The sequence below is a fragment of the Thermobia domestica genome, chromosome 2 (assembly GCF_964235325.1).
Source record: "Thermobia domestica chromosome 2, izTheDome1.hap1.1, whole genome shotgun sequence".
NCBI lineage: Eukaryota > Metazoa > Arthropoda > Insecta > Zygentoma > Lepismatidae > Thermobia > Thermobia domestica.
This window is the reverse complement of record NC_137455.1, coordinates 192,761,981-192,780,316: the sequence shown is the minus strand read 5'-3', so window position 1 is coordinate 192,780,316 and position 18,336 is coordinate 192,761,981. Positions and strand designations below refer to the sequence as shown.

Here is an 18,336-nt window from a genome sequence, read left to right as displayed (position 1 = left end):
GTGTCAATCTTGGATTGATTCTGCTTCAAATGAGATCAAAGTCAGCTTTTTATCAATTACTTCTAGGTTAACCCTATTTTTCAGCTGGTACGCCTACACTAAAATAAGAATCTAAAACTTGTATTAAATCAACTCCTAGAGGCAAAACTATCACCGTCCAGAATTGGTAAAAATTTACACTTGTGTTCCATTTTATCTAAAAACTACTAATAAATTAAAAAGCTTATATTACATACGTAAAATATGAAAATGGCATTATAATTTCAACTTAACCGGAAGAATGTAGAAAAATCACTCATTGGCTACAAGAGCTTTGGTTTTCTTTTACGAAGCAGTCTAAGAATGTAATGAGACATATCATATCGGTACATTAAAACCAAGATGGATGCACATAGAAGGAACGGATAAATAAATGCCGCATTTACGCGAGTTAGGCCGCGTGCGAATATAGACAGCACCTAAACTTTTGACACGAAATTATAGAAAAAGTACATCTCGAATATAGGCCGCACTACTAAATTTACACGAAAGTTTTGTGTTGCAGCTTTGGAAGTGTGTAACAGTCATCCATTCAAAGCTAGTGTAAGACAGTTCTATAGAAATTATATCATGAACAAACAACTTCGACGCTAGAAGGCGTTTGCAAGTGCATTTATATCAGAAGTGTACCGTTGCATTTTGGCTGCTTGGTGGTCAATATCGGAATAACTTGTAATGAAAAGTTTCAAAAAGACTAGAATTTCCAATAATCTTGATGGAACTGAAGATGACCTTCTTTATGATAGTGACTCTGAGCAGAATTTTGGATCGTCTAGCGAGGGTGAAGAATCAGACGCTGGTGATGTTGAGATGGTGGGAAATGATTGTGCAGGATTTGGGTGAGTACAAACAAGCTGATACAGTTTTGCTAAACAAAGTTGCTTTTCTCCTTTCAAGAACAGGTACTGTATATAAATGAACCGTATATATTATATACAGGGGTAAAAGTAATGGGGAACTCCGTCCCCGCATCTCAAAAAATATGTACGGCGTCCCCCTAGCCCCTAAAAAATACAATGGGCAAAGATAAGCAGGGGGAACGGTGTAGCGTCATGCCGCTACCTACCGTCCCCCCACCTTTTCAGATCCACTTTTACCCCTGATTATATATACTGTATAACAAAGATGCGTATTCCTGTTAATAAAAGTATTAAATGTACAAGTGATTTTTGTGCCATTGTAAGGTGTTATTGGTACCCAATGAAGATGGCAATTTTTGCGAACAAGATAAGTTTTTGTGCTATTTTCTTCAAGTCTTTGATGGTTTACAAAAGTAACTGCAGTAACTTAAAATGGTATTAATTTCAACCCACAAGATACGTGTACATGTCATTTTGACATTGACAATTTTTATCTGTGGGGGAAAATCTCGATTATAGGCCGCACCATGATTTGTCAAGACAAAATTTAGGAAAAAAAAAAGTGCGGTCTGTATTCGCGCAAATACGGTAAATAAATAAATAAATAAAGTCACAATATATCAGTTCCTTCTAAACATTTTTGATGTCAACAAACTATAGTAGTGCACATTCAGAAAATATTACAACAAATTTTACAGTTAAGTTTGAAACTCTTCATTGTCCAAATTTAGCCCAAAAACCTTCCAAACTTCAATTAATCTTAATAACCACGTTTTCTTTTTTCTTTCTTCAGCTGAAGTATTGAAGAAATTATACTCACTACACTTACATACAACTAGAACATAGTAAGGCTAAGAATGTTATGTTTTCGTATTTTTAATGCGTATATCGAATACAAGAATATTTTTATTTAGTTTGATACAGCAGTAAAGTATAAACGTTCAAAATACACGAACAAACCAATCACTAAAACGAGCATCCATCTGTTTCACTAAACCTTCGTAAAATTTATCCGATTTTAACGAAACTTGACATAAATTTTCCTCTAACCTTAGGAAATAAGCCTATTAGATTGTTTGATTTAGAAATAAGTCGTCAATAAAGGGATAAAATAAACTCAAATATGTTGCAAATTTACATATATATATACCATTACTATGTCCCAGTTGTATGTAAATTATTATATATACGTAAAAACAATTTTCCAGTGTAATTATGGTAAACATTCTATTTTGAAGCAATAAACTGCTCATCTTTTCGAGCTTCCTGATTATCTCCACTGATTGAGTTGACATCCCTCAAGGATAAGGTGATCCCTCGTTGTTATATAGTTAGCGTACATGCCTTCGGTGTGGAAGACCCAGATTCGATTAAGCTGTAGGCTTACTTTTCACACAGTCTCGGTGTTGAAAGAGCCATTCAATTCCAATTTAATTAGATTGGTCAGAAGTTTTGATTTTACTTCAGTTCCGTTGCCGAATTTCACACAGAGACACACTGCTATAACTACAAGTTACTTGGTTTTTAAATTCTTGTTTCTATTGCCTTCATCCAAATTTAACATTTGATGTTTCATCTGAGTTTTATTACATTAGGGTCAAACATCCAACATTAAATCTAGATAAAGGAAACTTCAACAAATTAAACTGGATAGGTAACTCAATTTTCAGTAAGCTCCAAATGTTACAAGTTGAAGCAGTTTGTCTATGCGTGAAATTTAGCAACGTTCATCATTTCAACATAGCATGTAGAATCTTAAAGTACAAATAGCGTGTATTAATAGTTACGTCTTATATTATTTTATTTATTCACAACATCCTTCTCCGATGGTCTGGACGCAAAAGTTAAATAAACAACATTTAAGTATAACAGCCACATTGGAAGTTTTTGAGCTAGTGTGAGTAGATGATCACCAAAAAACAAAAACAATGACTTTGACACCCAACATTCTTCACTTTTGCAGATCACAACAGGATTTGTCACTCAAATAATACACAGAAAAGTAATCATTAGAACTGGAATCTCAAGACACACCAAAGGAAGTTAGTAGTTGTGACTACAAATCAATACTGAACACATATGCAACGAAGTTTAGAAATGTACGCAGCAACGGATGAGTGAAGTAATTTCGTCACTTCCGGTCTCAACCTAAGTGCAAGGTTAAAAACTCAAATTTTCGATTACAAACAATACGTCTGCTAGATAAGGAGAGCATAGACCGGTGTGTGTTCCACTTTATTTTAATGTAAATACGTTCCTTAAACTTTTTTTTTTTTTTTAAATCGTTGATCATTTGTTCTTTAAAGTTTGTTCTTTCGGACATTAAACAAGAACTGCAATTCTCCCTTTCACTATAATATGAAAAAACATAACCACTGTTAAGTTCCATATGTACCTCAGTGTTTGGAACTCACCGGAAACAAACGATGCCGGAAGTACTGGCAGAAATATGTCATGTTTGACCTTCCATTAATTACTGAATTTTCAAATGAAGTACGTATTTCATACGCATACTTCTTTGTACTTAAATTTAACGGAACCAAAAACAAATCTTTACAGCTTTAACTTGAGATATTTTAGCTTAAAGAAAACTAGAAACGTTTTTAAGAATGTCGAGTTGAATTGCCAGTTCTTCATACGGGGAGAACAGATTTATGGAAACTACTTCATTGATTTGGATTTAAGAGTTTACCGTTCCTTTCTGCAGCGAGGTTATGTGAGACATGGACCTACAGATTAACGCAGGATCCGAACCACATGAGCTCCGGCTGGGAATTGAACCATGGTCTCCCACGCCACAGGCGCGTTTGCTTAACCAAAAGGGAGCTCTGCAAAGTACTCGAACCCCTTCCCCAAATAGGATATGCATTGAGAATGAATCTGAACTTAAAAACACATCGGGAGAGAAAGAATTCATTTTAGCCATTTCTAAAATTACAGCTGGAAAGTAATATCAGTCGTTTTCTATTATTTTTATTCCCTCGCTCATTTGGCGCAAGTGTGCTAAAAATCTAGTTAGGTCAGGGTCTACTGATGTATTAAAAAATAAAATAAAATAAAATAAAAACCGGTACAGCGGTCTTGGGAGAGTTAGTCACACATATTTTTACATGCCATCCCCTCTAAAATCAGTGCAGCGGTTTAGAAGGAATAAGCGAGCAAACATCAAACATTCATTTTTATTTACATAGATTAACTTACTCATTAAGCTTGTAGATCTTTTCAGAGAAGAAAACTTCATCCAAAAGCTTGTTAGTATTCCTTCTTTCAGCAGCTAGCAAAATACCATCACTGGCAAGAATTCCTAAGCATGTTCCAGCATGACTAATTGCTTCCATTGCATATTCAACCTGATACAGACGACCTAGAAAAAAGACATTAGGTTACTTTCTAATAGTAAATTTACTAGAAAAACAAATGCATGTTACTCTTCCATATAAATTCAATCTGTAATGTAATCATGAATTTTATGTAGTGTGAAGAGAAAACAAAAATATTAAAAGTGCTCCCCGGGAAAAAAATCTTGTTCACACTTTATTTTTCATATCCCACATATGAATAACATCTGTACAGTCGGCTCGAACATAAGTATCGTATATTATATACAAGGTGGCCATTTATCGTCATACGGCCTTGTAAATTTTAAATTAATAGATTTTTAAAAAGGCGGAAATTTTGTACCACACAAAAATCGACAGGGAGACATTGTTTAACATACTCTACAACACTACTGCATTAACAGTGTTTCCAACCTAACATAAAGTTATATTTTTGCAAATGACATTACCTCATGTTATTACACATTTCAAATCTTACATTACACATTACGAAAACATATAGTACCACACTTAGTATTCAATGTTACAAACTAAGAACGCTACAGTATCAACACCGAAAAACAACCAAACTTTGGAAGTTTCCACAATACGCAATCCCGAGAACTTGTTGTAATTACAACTACAAAAGCTAGTGTTGTAATGTTATAGAGAGCAACAATTGCTTCAAAAGGTTCCAACAAATACCCGTTTTAAGTAGTACTAGCAGAACCTGCGCTCTCTATACAGCGCATCATTCACATATGAGCATGTTGATACTTATCCTTGTCATTCCTCACAACATCTGTACATGTTCCTTTACAGACATAAATGAAAGACATCCTGATAAAAATCGGCAAGGGCTACCATAAAGGGGAGATCTTTCGATTATTTTTTCAATATCTCGCACCGTTTGCAAAATATGAGCCTACTTGCGGTTGGAGTTTCTAATTCATGTATGATGAAGTGTTTTTTTTTCCTTCCTGTATACAGTATGTATTAAATAAATGCATTACACACACACAATTAATTATAATGTCAGTGATATATGGTGTTCACTGGGCAAAATACTCCAAACAATAAAGATTCATTTTTAGGAGAAATGGTTATCCTTCGTTTTTCATTATCATTTGGGCACGAAACAAACGATTGAGATAAACTACTCCTGTATACAATGATGTGGTGTTGAAATGTATAACTCGTAGAATATGATGCTCTACTTTTTTTTTACTTCAACACTTCCAGTGTACTCCTAACAAATGTAATACAGAAATAACGCATCCCCCTCCTAAACATAATTTAAAGAACATATGCAGGGTTGCTATTTGCCAATTCGCAAATCGTTATCGATTTATTTGATCGGAAATGACTGTTAAAAACTTTAGTGTGTGTGCTTTATTATTATTTAGTGCACATCTGCAATTTATTTGCTCATTCAAAGACTGCAAAAACGTGTGCGTTCTAAAATTATCGTATTATATTCACCTATTATCGTAAGAGCATTATCGTATATATCATTAAGGCTTAAATGACCTATATCTTAATAAATTATCGTATAGTTGGCACGCCTGGGTCTGACTCACTGTGACTCATATACTCTGCGACTTTGTAGTGTTTTAGTGAATATGTAATTTTACAAATACAATAGAAATGTATTTCTTTATAAGCATGCGTAAACTAGTTGTCACAAATGCAGAAATATCACCATTTCCAACCTACTTGAGATTTAACTTGAAAAAATTTGTTTCGCTATTGCGAAATTTGTCTCACAAATACTAGGAGCACTGCAAGAGATTAATCACAAAACTCGTAAGAATGTGTATTTTTACGTTAGAACACACGAGAAGAACCAACACATTTTTATTGCTCCAATCGTTGAATAAATTAACAACAATAGTGATGGAACAATAATTACAAAAAAACGTCGATTTAAGAGCAAAAAATAAAATAAAAAATACAACAATGTTCCTTTATAACCATAGCAGTATTTTATTTATCTATTTTCATTTTCCCTCATTGCTTACACTAACACTTTCTTTCAAATTTCCTTATTTTCTTATCTTCAACAATCCTCTACACACACACATTAGCATACTTCTACTTCATCATTCTCTGTACCCCTTTTTCTGACAATAACAAATTCTTTGGTAAAGTATCACAGCAAAATCTTTGGGATTGAAAGAATATCAAAAGGTTTGCGTCCTGAAATACCAAGGAATTTGTTAGAATTCCCCCACCCTTTATTTCATCATCATCCACTAGCAAGTTACCTCATAAAGTATCGTTCATACTTCGTAATACTGTTCATCTGAGCGTTTGGTTTCCAAGACTCTGGAATATATAACCACCATCACGGTTTACCCAGTCCTGAAGGTTTCTGAATTTTTAACTAGAATTCAACATGCCATTACGGAACTTTCCACCCTCCTTAAAAAACATTTAAGTCAAGCACAACAAACATGAGTGAGTGGTTAGCTTTTCCGCTTCTATTGGGAAATCCGGGATTCAGTCCCGCATTCGACCATTCCGACCAAAGTTCTTAATTCCATCTGTGAATATAGAGATAGTACGTGTACTGTGATTCCTGGCTGATTTCATTTCTTATGTTTTAAATTGTTGTTATTACTAATTACCAGCAATGACGGATTTGCGAAAGGGGTTAGGGTGGTAGTGTCTTTCGGACTGAGGCCTGTTCTCCGAAATTACGGAATTTCTAAAACAAACGAAATTTTAGTTATGTCTTTACTCATAAACTTCAAGCTCCCCTCAAATGAAAATCATGCATTTTTAGAAAAAAAACTAACCATTAATAAGAAAAAACCCTCCCAAAACACTTTTATAAATCCGTACTGATTATTTGTATAAAATAGTATTTAAGGTTGCATCCGGAAGGTTACTGCTACATCATTTCACAGCTACAGTATAACAGAAATGTGGAAGTATGCTCTGACGGATATATTGAAAAACAAAAGTTGAACTATGTGCTAGAAACTACAGTACTAAGCTCTAAGAAATGAAACACAAATAACTACAAATGAAATGATCTGAAGAAGAAAAAATGTCGATAACTCAGAAGTTAAAATAAAGTTATATAACCTCTAAAATTGCTCTCAAATACTACGTACTTAATGTTTAATTCATAAAACATGTGCTCCATTCATCATGATCGTGAATTCTAGAGGAAAATATGGCATACTGTAAGAGTATACTGTACTGTAAAATAGAGTATACTGTAAGAAAGCTATTTAGATAGAAAAATCATGAAAATGAAAAAAGCCAAAATTTTCGTCTTATCCCTAAAAAGCAGGCTTTTTATGTATTAAAAAAATAATAAAAAACCGGTTATTTTGCATCTCTAATCCCAAACAATGTTTCTTAAGCACTAAGGAAAAAGTACGGCGAAATTTATCAACATGATACTTTTTTTTCCCACAAAAGTTACTCATATTTGGCAGGAACATACCTATATATTTAAAAAAAAGCTTCCGGCACGAAATACATATAACATACGCAAATTTCGCCTGAAGTCATAAAATCTAAAAATGATTTAAGTTTCGGAGTGGGAATCGGACCCCTTTATAAATACGCCCCTTTTATCTGTAAACAAACAGACGCGCACACAGAAGAATTTTCGTCCTAAATGTCCATGGTGATTTTCTCGGAATAATCTATCTATTAAAATGCTACACTACCAATTAAGAGCGACCGAGCTCTAACTTATAACCTTAGCTTTCAAACCTTTGATTTACGGTTATTTGTGATTTCACGTTTATAACAAAGATAAATATTTTTAAAAGAGTGTACTTAAATAAATTAGTTAAAGAAATATTTCTCACAAAGTTTATCCTTTTAAATTATTGTTCAAAGGCCTTATTATTTATTATTTTTTTTCCCTTTTCGTTTCATACCACCAGCGATTTCATTACTAGGAAGTATATATTTGTATAATTACTCAATTGTGCTCTTGGGTACATAGTTTAACACTCAAAATCCTACCTTGTATCCTTAACTTCAATTCTTGTTCTGTCATTATCTTTACAATATTTCAATCCCTCTGGAATCATTCTCAAGCGCAGAAAGCGATGCTAGCCAGAATCTATATTTTGAATACATTATTATATCTCTGCACAACATGTAAACAGAAAGATCGGCACCAAATATTCCACTAAACATTTTTTGTAATTCTATTCACCATTTCTGAGTTTTTGTGCAAACAAACCTGTTGTGTTAACTTCTTTTTGTTCACCGCTGTAAGTTATTTAAACCTATTCACGGGCTTGCAAAAGAATAGAATAAATGTCACTTTCCCTTTGTGCACTCAAGGGCACTGAAAATGTAAACTGAGTAACTTTGATGTTTTAAACATAAAATCGCCTAAAGTCATAAAATCTAAAAAAGATTTAAGTTTCGGAGTGGGAATCGGACCCCTTTATAAATACGCCCCTTTTATCTGTAAACAAACAGACGCGCACACAGAAGAATTTTCGTCCTAAATGTCCATGGTGATTTTCTCGGAATAATCTATCTATTAAAATGCTATACTACCAATTAAGAGCGACCGAGCTCTAACTTATAACCTTAGCTTTCAAACCTTTGATTTACGGTTATTTGTGATTTCACGTTTATAACAAAGATAAATATTTTTAAAAGAGTGTACTTAAATAAATTAGTTAAAGAAATATTTCTCACAAAGTTTATCCTTTTAAATTATTGTTCAAAGGCCTTTGCCTTTAATAAGCCTTCTCCGAAATAAATGCAAATGAATTGTGCTGCCATCTTTGGAACTCTTTTAAGCTACGTTTATATGTTTGTGGCCAAGCCTTTCGACAATGAGATCTCGGAAACTACAGGCTCTAGAAAGATGACGTTTTCACTGCTCGATTGCAAATTTCATGTAGATTGTCCAGTTCTATCTGAATATTTAAAAAACATGGGCACTATTTCTTTATTACATTTTTACGGGTATATTGGAAGTGTTGAAATTAAAAAAAAACTAAAGCATCACATCCTAAGCATTATATATTCCAACACCACACTGTTGTATATAGGGGTTGTATATGTCTCAGGCGTTTGTTTCGTGGCCAAATAATAATGGAAAAGGAAGGATAACCATTTCTCCAGTCTAAGATGAACCTTTTTTTGGGGAGTGTTTTGCCCAATGAACACCATATATAACTGACATTATAATTAATTGTGTATGTAATATATTTGCTTATTACATACTGCATGCAAGAGGAAAGAAAACACTGGTCATACATGAATTAGAAACTCCAACCGGAAGCAGGTTCAAATCTTGCAAACGGTGCGAGATATTGAGAAAAAATAATCGAAAAAAGTCTCCCCTTTATGATACCCCTTGGCTTTTTTTTAAATCAATACGTCTTTCACTTGTGCCTGTAAATGGACATGTACAGATGTTGTAAGGAATGATAAGGAGATTTATGCTCATATGCGAATGATGCGCTGTATAGAGAGCGCAGGTTCAGCTAGTTAACGATTTAAAAACCTTATGTTACGAAGATAAGAAAGCAGAATTCCTCCGTTACCCGTTCAAAACGGGATTTTCCCTAATCATCCTCTGCATGAATCACTCGTTTTCATACTGTGCTATACATACATTTGCATCTTATTGTATTATGATTATCTTCCATAATTGAAATAACACAACAGAGGCTGGATTTTACTTATTTTCACTTTAAATTAATTTATTTCGGAATTTGATTTAAATAAACGATTTTTATTTAAAAAATCAAGTGATTTAAATCTCGATTTAAATCGTGAATTAAATCAGACTAATCAATCCACCCTGCTTTGAAGGGTCCGTGATTAACGTAAAGGGCCAAATTTTCCTGTTCAAGTAATATTTTGCTTTCTGGATCATTACTTGACAAATTTCATTTCACCTTAATAAGAAAAATTCAAATTATTTGCTGGTTGAATTATGTCTTTTGTACCTTCTTCAAAGACAACTAGTAAGTCTCAATTGCCGTATGTCCTAAGACGGCTGAAGTACTGGTGGCTAATTTATTTCCGCTAATGTTCATCTATTCCTTTTGTGAGACTTTAAAGCTATCAACTAAACATAAAACCAGTTTCCTGTTTTCTAGTTTTCAAAAGTTCATTGTGGGCGAAAGGTCAGAATCGAAAAACAACCGTACATGTTATTATTTTTTTTTCCCTTTTCGTTTCATACCACCAGCGATTTCATTACTAGGAAGTATATATTTGTATAATTACTCAATTGTGCTCTTGAGTACATAGTTTAACACTCAAAATCCTACCTTGTATCCTTAACTTCAATTCTTGTTCTGTCATTATCTTTACAATATTTCAATCCCTCTGGAATCATTCTCAAGCGCAGAAAGCGATGCTAGCCAGAACCTATATTTTGAATACATTATTATATCTCTGCACAACATGTAAACAGAAAGATCGGCACCAAATATTCCACTAAACATTTTTTGTAATTCTATTCACCATTTCTGAGTTTTTGTGCAAACAAACCTGTTGTGTTAACTTCTTTTTGTTCACCGCTGTAAGTTATTTAAACCTATTCACGGGCTTGCAAAAGAATAGAATAAATGTCACTTTCCCTTTGTGCACTCAAGGGCACTGAAAATGTAAACTGAGTAACTTTGATGTTTTAAACATAAAATCGCCTAAAGTCATAAAATCTAAAAAAGATTTAAGTTTCGGAGTGGGAATCGGACCCCTTTATAAATACGCCCCTTTTATCTGTAAACAAACAGACGCGCACACAGAAGAATTTTCGTCCTAAATGTCCATGGTGATTTTCTCGGAATAATCTATCTATTAAAATGCTACACTACCAATTAAGAGCGACCGAGCTCTAACTTATAACCTTAGCTTTCAAACCTTTGATTTACGGTTATTTGTGATTTCACGTTTATAACAAAGATAAATATTTTTAAAAGAGTGTACTTAAATAAATTAGTTAAAGAAATATTTCTCACAAAGTTTATCCTTTTAAATTATTGTTCAAAGGCCTTTGCCTTTAATAAGCCTTCTCCGAAATAAATGCAAATGAATTGTGCTGCCATCTTTGGAACTCTTTTAAGCTACGTTTATATGTTTGTGGCCAAGCCTTTCGACAATGAGATCTCGGAAACTACAGGCTCTAGAAAGATGACGTTTTCACTGCTCGATTGCAAATTTCATGTAGATTGTCCAGTTCTATCTGAATATTTAAAAAACATGGGCACTATTTCTTTATTACATTTTTACGGGTATATTGGAAGTGTTGAAATTAAAAAAAAACTAAAGCATCACATCCTAAGCATTATATATTCCAACACCACACTGTTGTATATAGGGGTTGTATATGTCTCAGGCGTTTGTTTCGTGGCCAAATAATAATGGAAAAGGAAGGATAACCATTTCTCCAGTCTAAGATGAACCTTTTTTTGGGGAGTGTTTTGCCCAATGAACACCATATATAACTGACATTATAATTAATTGTGTATGTAATATATTTGCTTATTACATACTGCATGCAAGAGGAAAGAAAACACTGGTCATACATGAATTAGAAACTCCAACCGGAAGCAGGTTCAAATCTTGCAAACGGTGCGAGATATTGAGAAAAAATAATCGAAAAAAGTCTCCCCTTTATGATACCCCTTGGCTTTTTTTTAAATCAATACGTCTTTCACTTGTGCCTGTAAATGGACATGTACAGATGTTGTAAGGAATGATAAGGAGATTTATGCTCATATGCGAATGATGCGCTGTATAGAGAGCGCAGGTTCAGCTAGTTAACGATTTAAAAACCTTATGTTACGAAGATAAGAAAGCAGAATTCCTCCGTTACCCGTTCAAAACGGGATTTTCCCTAATCATCCTCTGCATGAATCACTCGTTTTCATACTGTGCTATACATACATTTGCATCTTATTGTATTATGATTATCTTCCATAATTGAAATAACACAACAGAGGCTGGATTTTACTTATTTTCACTTTAAATTAATTTATTTCGGAATTTGATTTAAATAAACGATTTTTATTTAAAAAATCAAGTGATTTAAATCTCGATTTAAATCGTGAATTAAATCAGACTAATCAATCCACCCTGCTTTGAAGGGTCCGTGATTAACGTAAAGGGCCAAATTTTCCTGTTCAAGTAATATTTTGCTTTCTGGATCATTACTTGACAAATTTCATTTCACCTTAATAAGAAAAATTCAAATTATTTGCTGGTTGAATTATGTCTTTTGTACCTTCTTCAAAGACAACTAGTAAGTCTCAATTGCCGTATGTCCTAAGACGGCTGAAGTACTGGTGGCTAATTTATTTCCGCTAATGTTCATCTATTCCTTTTGTGAGACTTTAAAGCTATCAACTAAACATAAAACCAGTTTCCTGTTTTCTAGTTTTCAAAAGTTCATTGTGGGCGAAAGGTCAGAATCGAAAAACAACCGTACATGTTATTATTTTTTTTTCCCTTTTCGTTTCATACCACCAGCGATTTCATTACTAGGAAGTATATATTTGTATAATTACTCAATTGTGCTCTTGAGTACATAGTTTAACACTCAAAATCCTACCTTGTATCCTTAACTTCAATTCTTGTTCTGTCATTATCTTTACAATATTTCAATCCCTCTGGAATCATTCTCAAGCGCAGAAAGCGATGCTAGCCAGAACCTATATTTTGAATACATTATTATATCTCTGCACAACATGTAAACAGAAAGATCGGCACCAAATATTCCACTAAACATTTTTTGTAATTCTATTCACCATTTCTGAGTTTTTGTGCAAACAAACCTGTTGTGTTAACTTCTTTTTGTTCACCGCTGTAAGTTATTTAAACCTATTCACGGGCTTGCAAAAGAATAGAATAAATGTCACTTTCCCTTTGTGCACTCAAGGGCACTGAAAATGTAAACTGAGTAACTTTGATGTTTTAAACATAAAATCGCCTAAAGTCATAAAATCTAAAAAAGATTTAAGTTTCGGAGTGGGAATCGGACCCCTTTATAAATACGCCCCTTTTATCTGTAAACAAACAGACGCGCACACAGAAGAATTTTCGTCCTAAATGTCCATGGTGATTTTCTCGGAATAATCTATCTATTAAAATGCTACACTACCAATTAAGAGCGACCGAGCTCTAACTTATAACCTTAGCTTTCAAACCTTTGATTTACGGTTATTTGTGATTTCACGTTTATAACAAAGATAAATATTTTTAAAAGAGTGTACTTAAATAAATTAGTTAAAGAAATATTTCTCACAAAGTTTATCCTTTTAAATTATTGTTCAAAGGCCTTTGCCTTTAATAAGCCTTCTCCGAAATAAATGCAAATGAATTGTGCTGCCATCTTTGGAACTCTTTTAAGCTACGTTTATATGTTTGTGGCCAAGCCTTTCGACAATGAGATCTCGGAAACTACAGGCTCTAGAAAGATGACGTTTTCACTGCTCGATTGCAAATTTCATGTAGATTGTCCAGTTCTATCTGAATATTTAAAAAACATGGGCACTATTTCTTTATTACATTTTTACGGGTATATTGGAAGTGTTGAAATTAAAAAAAAACTAAAGCATCACATCCTAAGCATTATATATTCCAACACCACACTGTTGTATATAGGGGTTGTATATGTCTCAGGCGTTTGTTTCGTGGCCAAATAATAATGGAAAAGGAAGGATAACCATTTCTCCAGTCTAAGATGAACCTTTTTTTTGGGGAGTGTTTTGCCCAATGAACACCATATATAACTGACATTATAATTAATTGTGTATGTAATATATTTGCTTATTACATACTGCATGCAAGAGGAAAGAAAACACTGGTCATACATGAATTAGAAACTCCAACCGGAAGCAGGTTCAAATCTTGCAAACGGTGCGAGATATTGAGAAAAAATAATCGAAAAAAGTCTCCCCTTTATGATACCCCTTGGCTTTTTTTTAAATCAATACGTCTTTCACTTGTGCCTGTAAATGGACATGTACAGATGTTGTAAGGAATGATAAGGAGATTTATGCTCATATGCGAATGATGCGCTGTATAGAGAGCGCAGGTTCAGCTAGTTAACGATTTAAAAACCTTATGTTACGAAGATAAGAAAGCAGAATTCCTCCGTTACCCGTTCAAAACGGGATTTTCCCTAATCATCCTCTGCATGAATCACTCGTTTTCATACTGTGCTATACATACATTTGCATCTTATTGTATTATGATTATCTTCCATAATTGAAATAACACAACAGAGGCTGGATTTTACTTATTTTCACTTTAAATTAATTTATTTCGGAATTTGATTTAAATAAACGATTTTTATTTAAAAAATCAAGTGATTTAAATCTCGATTTAAATCGTGAATTAAATCAGACTAATCAATCCACCCTGCTTTGAAGGGTCCGTGATTAACGTAAAGGGCCAAATTTTCCTGTTCAAGTAATATTTTGCTTTCTGGATCATTACTTGACAAATTTCATTTCACCTTAATAAGAAAAATTCAAATTATTTGCTGGTTGAATTATGTCTTTTGTACCTTCTTCAAAGACAACTAGTAAGTCTCAATTGCCGTATGTCCTAAGACGGCTGAAGTACTGGTGGCTAATTTATTTCCGTTAATGTTCATCTATTCCTTTTGTGAGACTTTAAAGCTATCAACTAAACATAAAACCAGTTTCCTGTTTTCTAGTTTTCAAAAGTTCATTGTGGGCGAAAGGTCAGAATCGAAAAACAACCGTACATGTTATTATTTTTTTTCCCTTTTCGTTTCATACCACCAGCGATTTCATTACTAGGAAGTATATATTTGTATAATTACTCAATTGTGCTCTTGAGTACATAGTTTAACACTCAAAATCCTACCTTGTATCCTTAACTTCAATTCTTGTTCTGTCATTATCTTTACAATATTTCAATCCCTCTGGAATCATTCTCAAGCGCAGAAAGCGATGCTAGCCAGAATCTATATTTTGAATACATTATTATATCTCTGCACAACATGTAAACAGAAAGATCGGCACCAAATATTCCACTAAACATTTTTTGTAATTCTATTCACCATTTCTGAGTTTTTGTGCAAACAAACCTGTTGTGTTAACTTCTTTTTGTTCACCGCTGTAAGTTATTTAAACCTATTCACGGGCTTGCAAAAGAATAGAATAAATGTCACTTTCCCTTTGTGCACTCAAGGGCACTGAAAATGTAAACTGAGTAACTTTGATGTTTTAAACCATTTTTATGCAATATTCACATCTGATCCTTACTACTTTGCTACTTTAACAGCTTCTTGTTTATTTTTAACATTGACATTACTGATTTTTGTTTTAATTTTGTATTTTAGTTTAGTAGTTTCACTAATTATAATTCCTTTTCTATTTTCTTCCCGAAAACGTCTTTTCAAACTATGGCTTCCGTACTGGTTATGAAGATCAACGTTACCATTTTAATGTTGATATTGGTTTTACTTCCTCCGTTTTTGTACAAAGCATTTGCTTTTTTATTTTCGCAGTCCTTCTAATCCTTACAAACAATGGAAGTTAGGGGTGCGAGGTAGGATTTTGAATATATATGTATAAAGTAACTGCACTAACTGCTGCTCTCGAAGGTTGATTTGTTATAACTAGACATAGGAATTTTATGCAAATGCATACTTTTTTGCTTATATGGATCTCTGTTAAACTTGGTAGGGGTTCCTAACAATAGTACAGCTCGAATTTGAAGTTTTATAGTACATATAAATGCATATTTCAACATGTCTATGCAACAGAACGGTTTTATCATGGGAGGATGGAAGAATGCTTAGTTTGTGCAGGAACAATAATGTTAGTAACCGAATAGCAGAGCAAACAGGCTTACAATTGACAAGACGTTAAGAGAAATTTGATAATGATAAAGACATAATATCGTTTGACATCAATTCAGAAACAAGAGATGCGAGGAATGTTGCTTAGTGAATGCTTAGCTATAGTTGTTGAAGTTCAGCTCAAGTTCCAGTCAGTTCCTGGTAAATTCGGGCGCTCTGTGAGAAAGGAATTGACGAATGTTATTGCCAGAAACTCCGAGTACGAAACGATTGAAGCCATGGGGAAACTTTCAAGGGTAAAACTTTAACTTGCCAGAAAATATGAATACTAAACTTGCTCCTCTCTACACATATATTGTTCAGTAACATCTACTGATGTTAATAGGTCATTTTTTTGCCTATGTCACAAACCGATATCAAAAAATGAAGAGAAGATCTTGTGATATCCCGTAAGGCTAATTACCGGAAGGAGTAAATCCTTTAAAAAAAACTGTGTGTGTGTGTATGTCTGTAGTGAAAACGTGTAGAAAAGTGAGGCTCGTATTATTTCGTGTAAAGTAAACGCACTCTAAAATACAAATTAAAAGAAAATCGAAGAGACCGTGTGCTTATTTTAACCTCATAATTTGTGTGTTTTAAAAAGTTAGGAGTATATAAACTGTAACTGTCAAAAACAAATTTTGAAAGGCAAAGTACATTTTCGATGTTATATTTCAAATACAAAACTTGGCCATAACTGTGATACATGTTTGAAAATACTCTCTTTTATTGCATTATTAGTGCATATTTCAACACCTTTAACAGCATAGATGCATACATGTTTCATGAACATTAAGTGCATAAAAATCTGATGTCTAGTTATAACTAAATGCAAACACCACAAAATTTCTGCACGTATAACTTCGTCTTTGTAAAGAATTTTGTCTCTATCCTTATTATCACTTTAAGATGTTTTTTTGTAAAAGTTTTTGAAAAATAGTATCAGTAAGTAAAAGTTTACAATATAAATTCTCGAAGTTGAGTTCATCCTGATTTCCGGACACGTTTACTAATATGTTGAGACTTATACATGTTTTCTGCACCAGATCAGAAGCGTATTTCTTCCCATTTTCGTGTGACAAAACTGACATTTTTTCCCCTATCACTTAACCAAAAGTTTTGTTTTCACAAAACGCAGTTAATCTGAAAATTTGTCGTCTGGCACTTCTTGAAGCACTTCGAACGACTCACGACGAATTTCTTCCTACAACTATACCTTGCTAAATTCAGTTATCTTCGCCATATTTAGAGCTGTAACGAAGTAAAAATACGCATGACCACATTTGGTACACAAAATAAACCTACCTATTCTGTGTATAAGGATGTCGACAGAGATAGGAAATTACAATATTAACGAAAATAAATAAATAAATAAATAAAAGAAGTATTGTGTGTTGAACGTAACCGAATTCCCGAAAATAAAACAAGTTGTTCAAGTTTTTCATTAACGTATACAGAAAGTTTACTGCTAAAACTATAAAACACGAAACGTCTATATGAACATATGTCAAAACCAGTGTCGTTTCAAAGTTATATACTGCAGAAAATGAGAAAATTCAAAATGCACTGCTTAAAACTATGGTACCTATCAAAGGTGGTTCAAGGAATCACTAAATAGTTTTGTCTAAATATTCAGAATCCTCCGCTACTTGTGATACGCATTTTCTTTAGGGGAAATCTGGATTTTAAAGCGCACTTTTTGTGATGTGAACTTCCTGTTTTCAAGCCGGGACTCTTTAGAAGTGAATTTTCATATATTCGGCTGCTTATAAGTGATACGATTAGATATTGGACCCATGATAATATGAACTAACTTACTTGTTTCGTGTAAGAATTCCATTTTTTTAAAAATAGATAATTAACACCTTGCACAATTAATATCAAATTTTCGATTTTTCTTCGTAACAAAGAAAAATTACACTTCCTTTCAGATTGTATTTCCTTCGAACAATCACTGCTATTGAACAGCAAAAGTATGACAAAAGTTTGAGACTAACAGGCAGCGATACTAGTGTCTAATCTCTGAGCGAGTATTTCACTTAAGAATTAAATAAATATCATATGAATAGTAACATATCTTGTATTCATATAGAAGTCACACATGATTCATATAACCATCACGAAAGAGATCAGACATTCACAAATTTCTTAAAAGCGCATTAATTCTAAGATTTGTGTCACATTCAATAGGAAAACTGTATTACGTTTTGAAACAGAGATGTGTATACAGCCTGATTGTAATACCATTCAACCAGTGAGAAGTGAGAATCTTTTGCAAGGGAAGAAACAATAA

At 33.3% G+C, this 18,336-nt stretch overlaps 1 protein-coding gene across 1 annotated transcript in view; it reads right to left on the bottom strand.

Moving 5' to 3' along the window:
* Window positions 1-18,336, bottom strand: part of Prosalpha3 (proteasome alpha3 subunit) — a 48,710-nt gene that overhangs the window by 17,938 nt on the left and 12,436 nt on the right. The window contains exon 3 of the mRNA XM_081748368.1: window positions 4,101-4,263. Coding sequence (XP_081604494.1) covers window positions 4,101-4,263 — 163 coding nt within the window. The remainder of the gene's footprint in view (window positions 1-4,100; window positions 4,264-18,336) is intronic.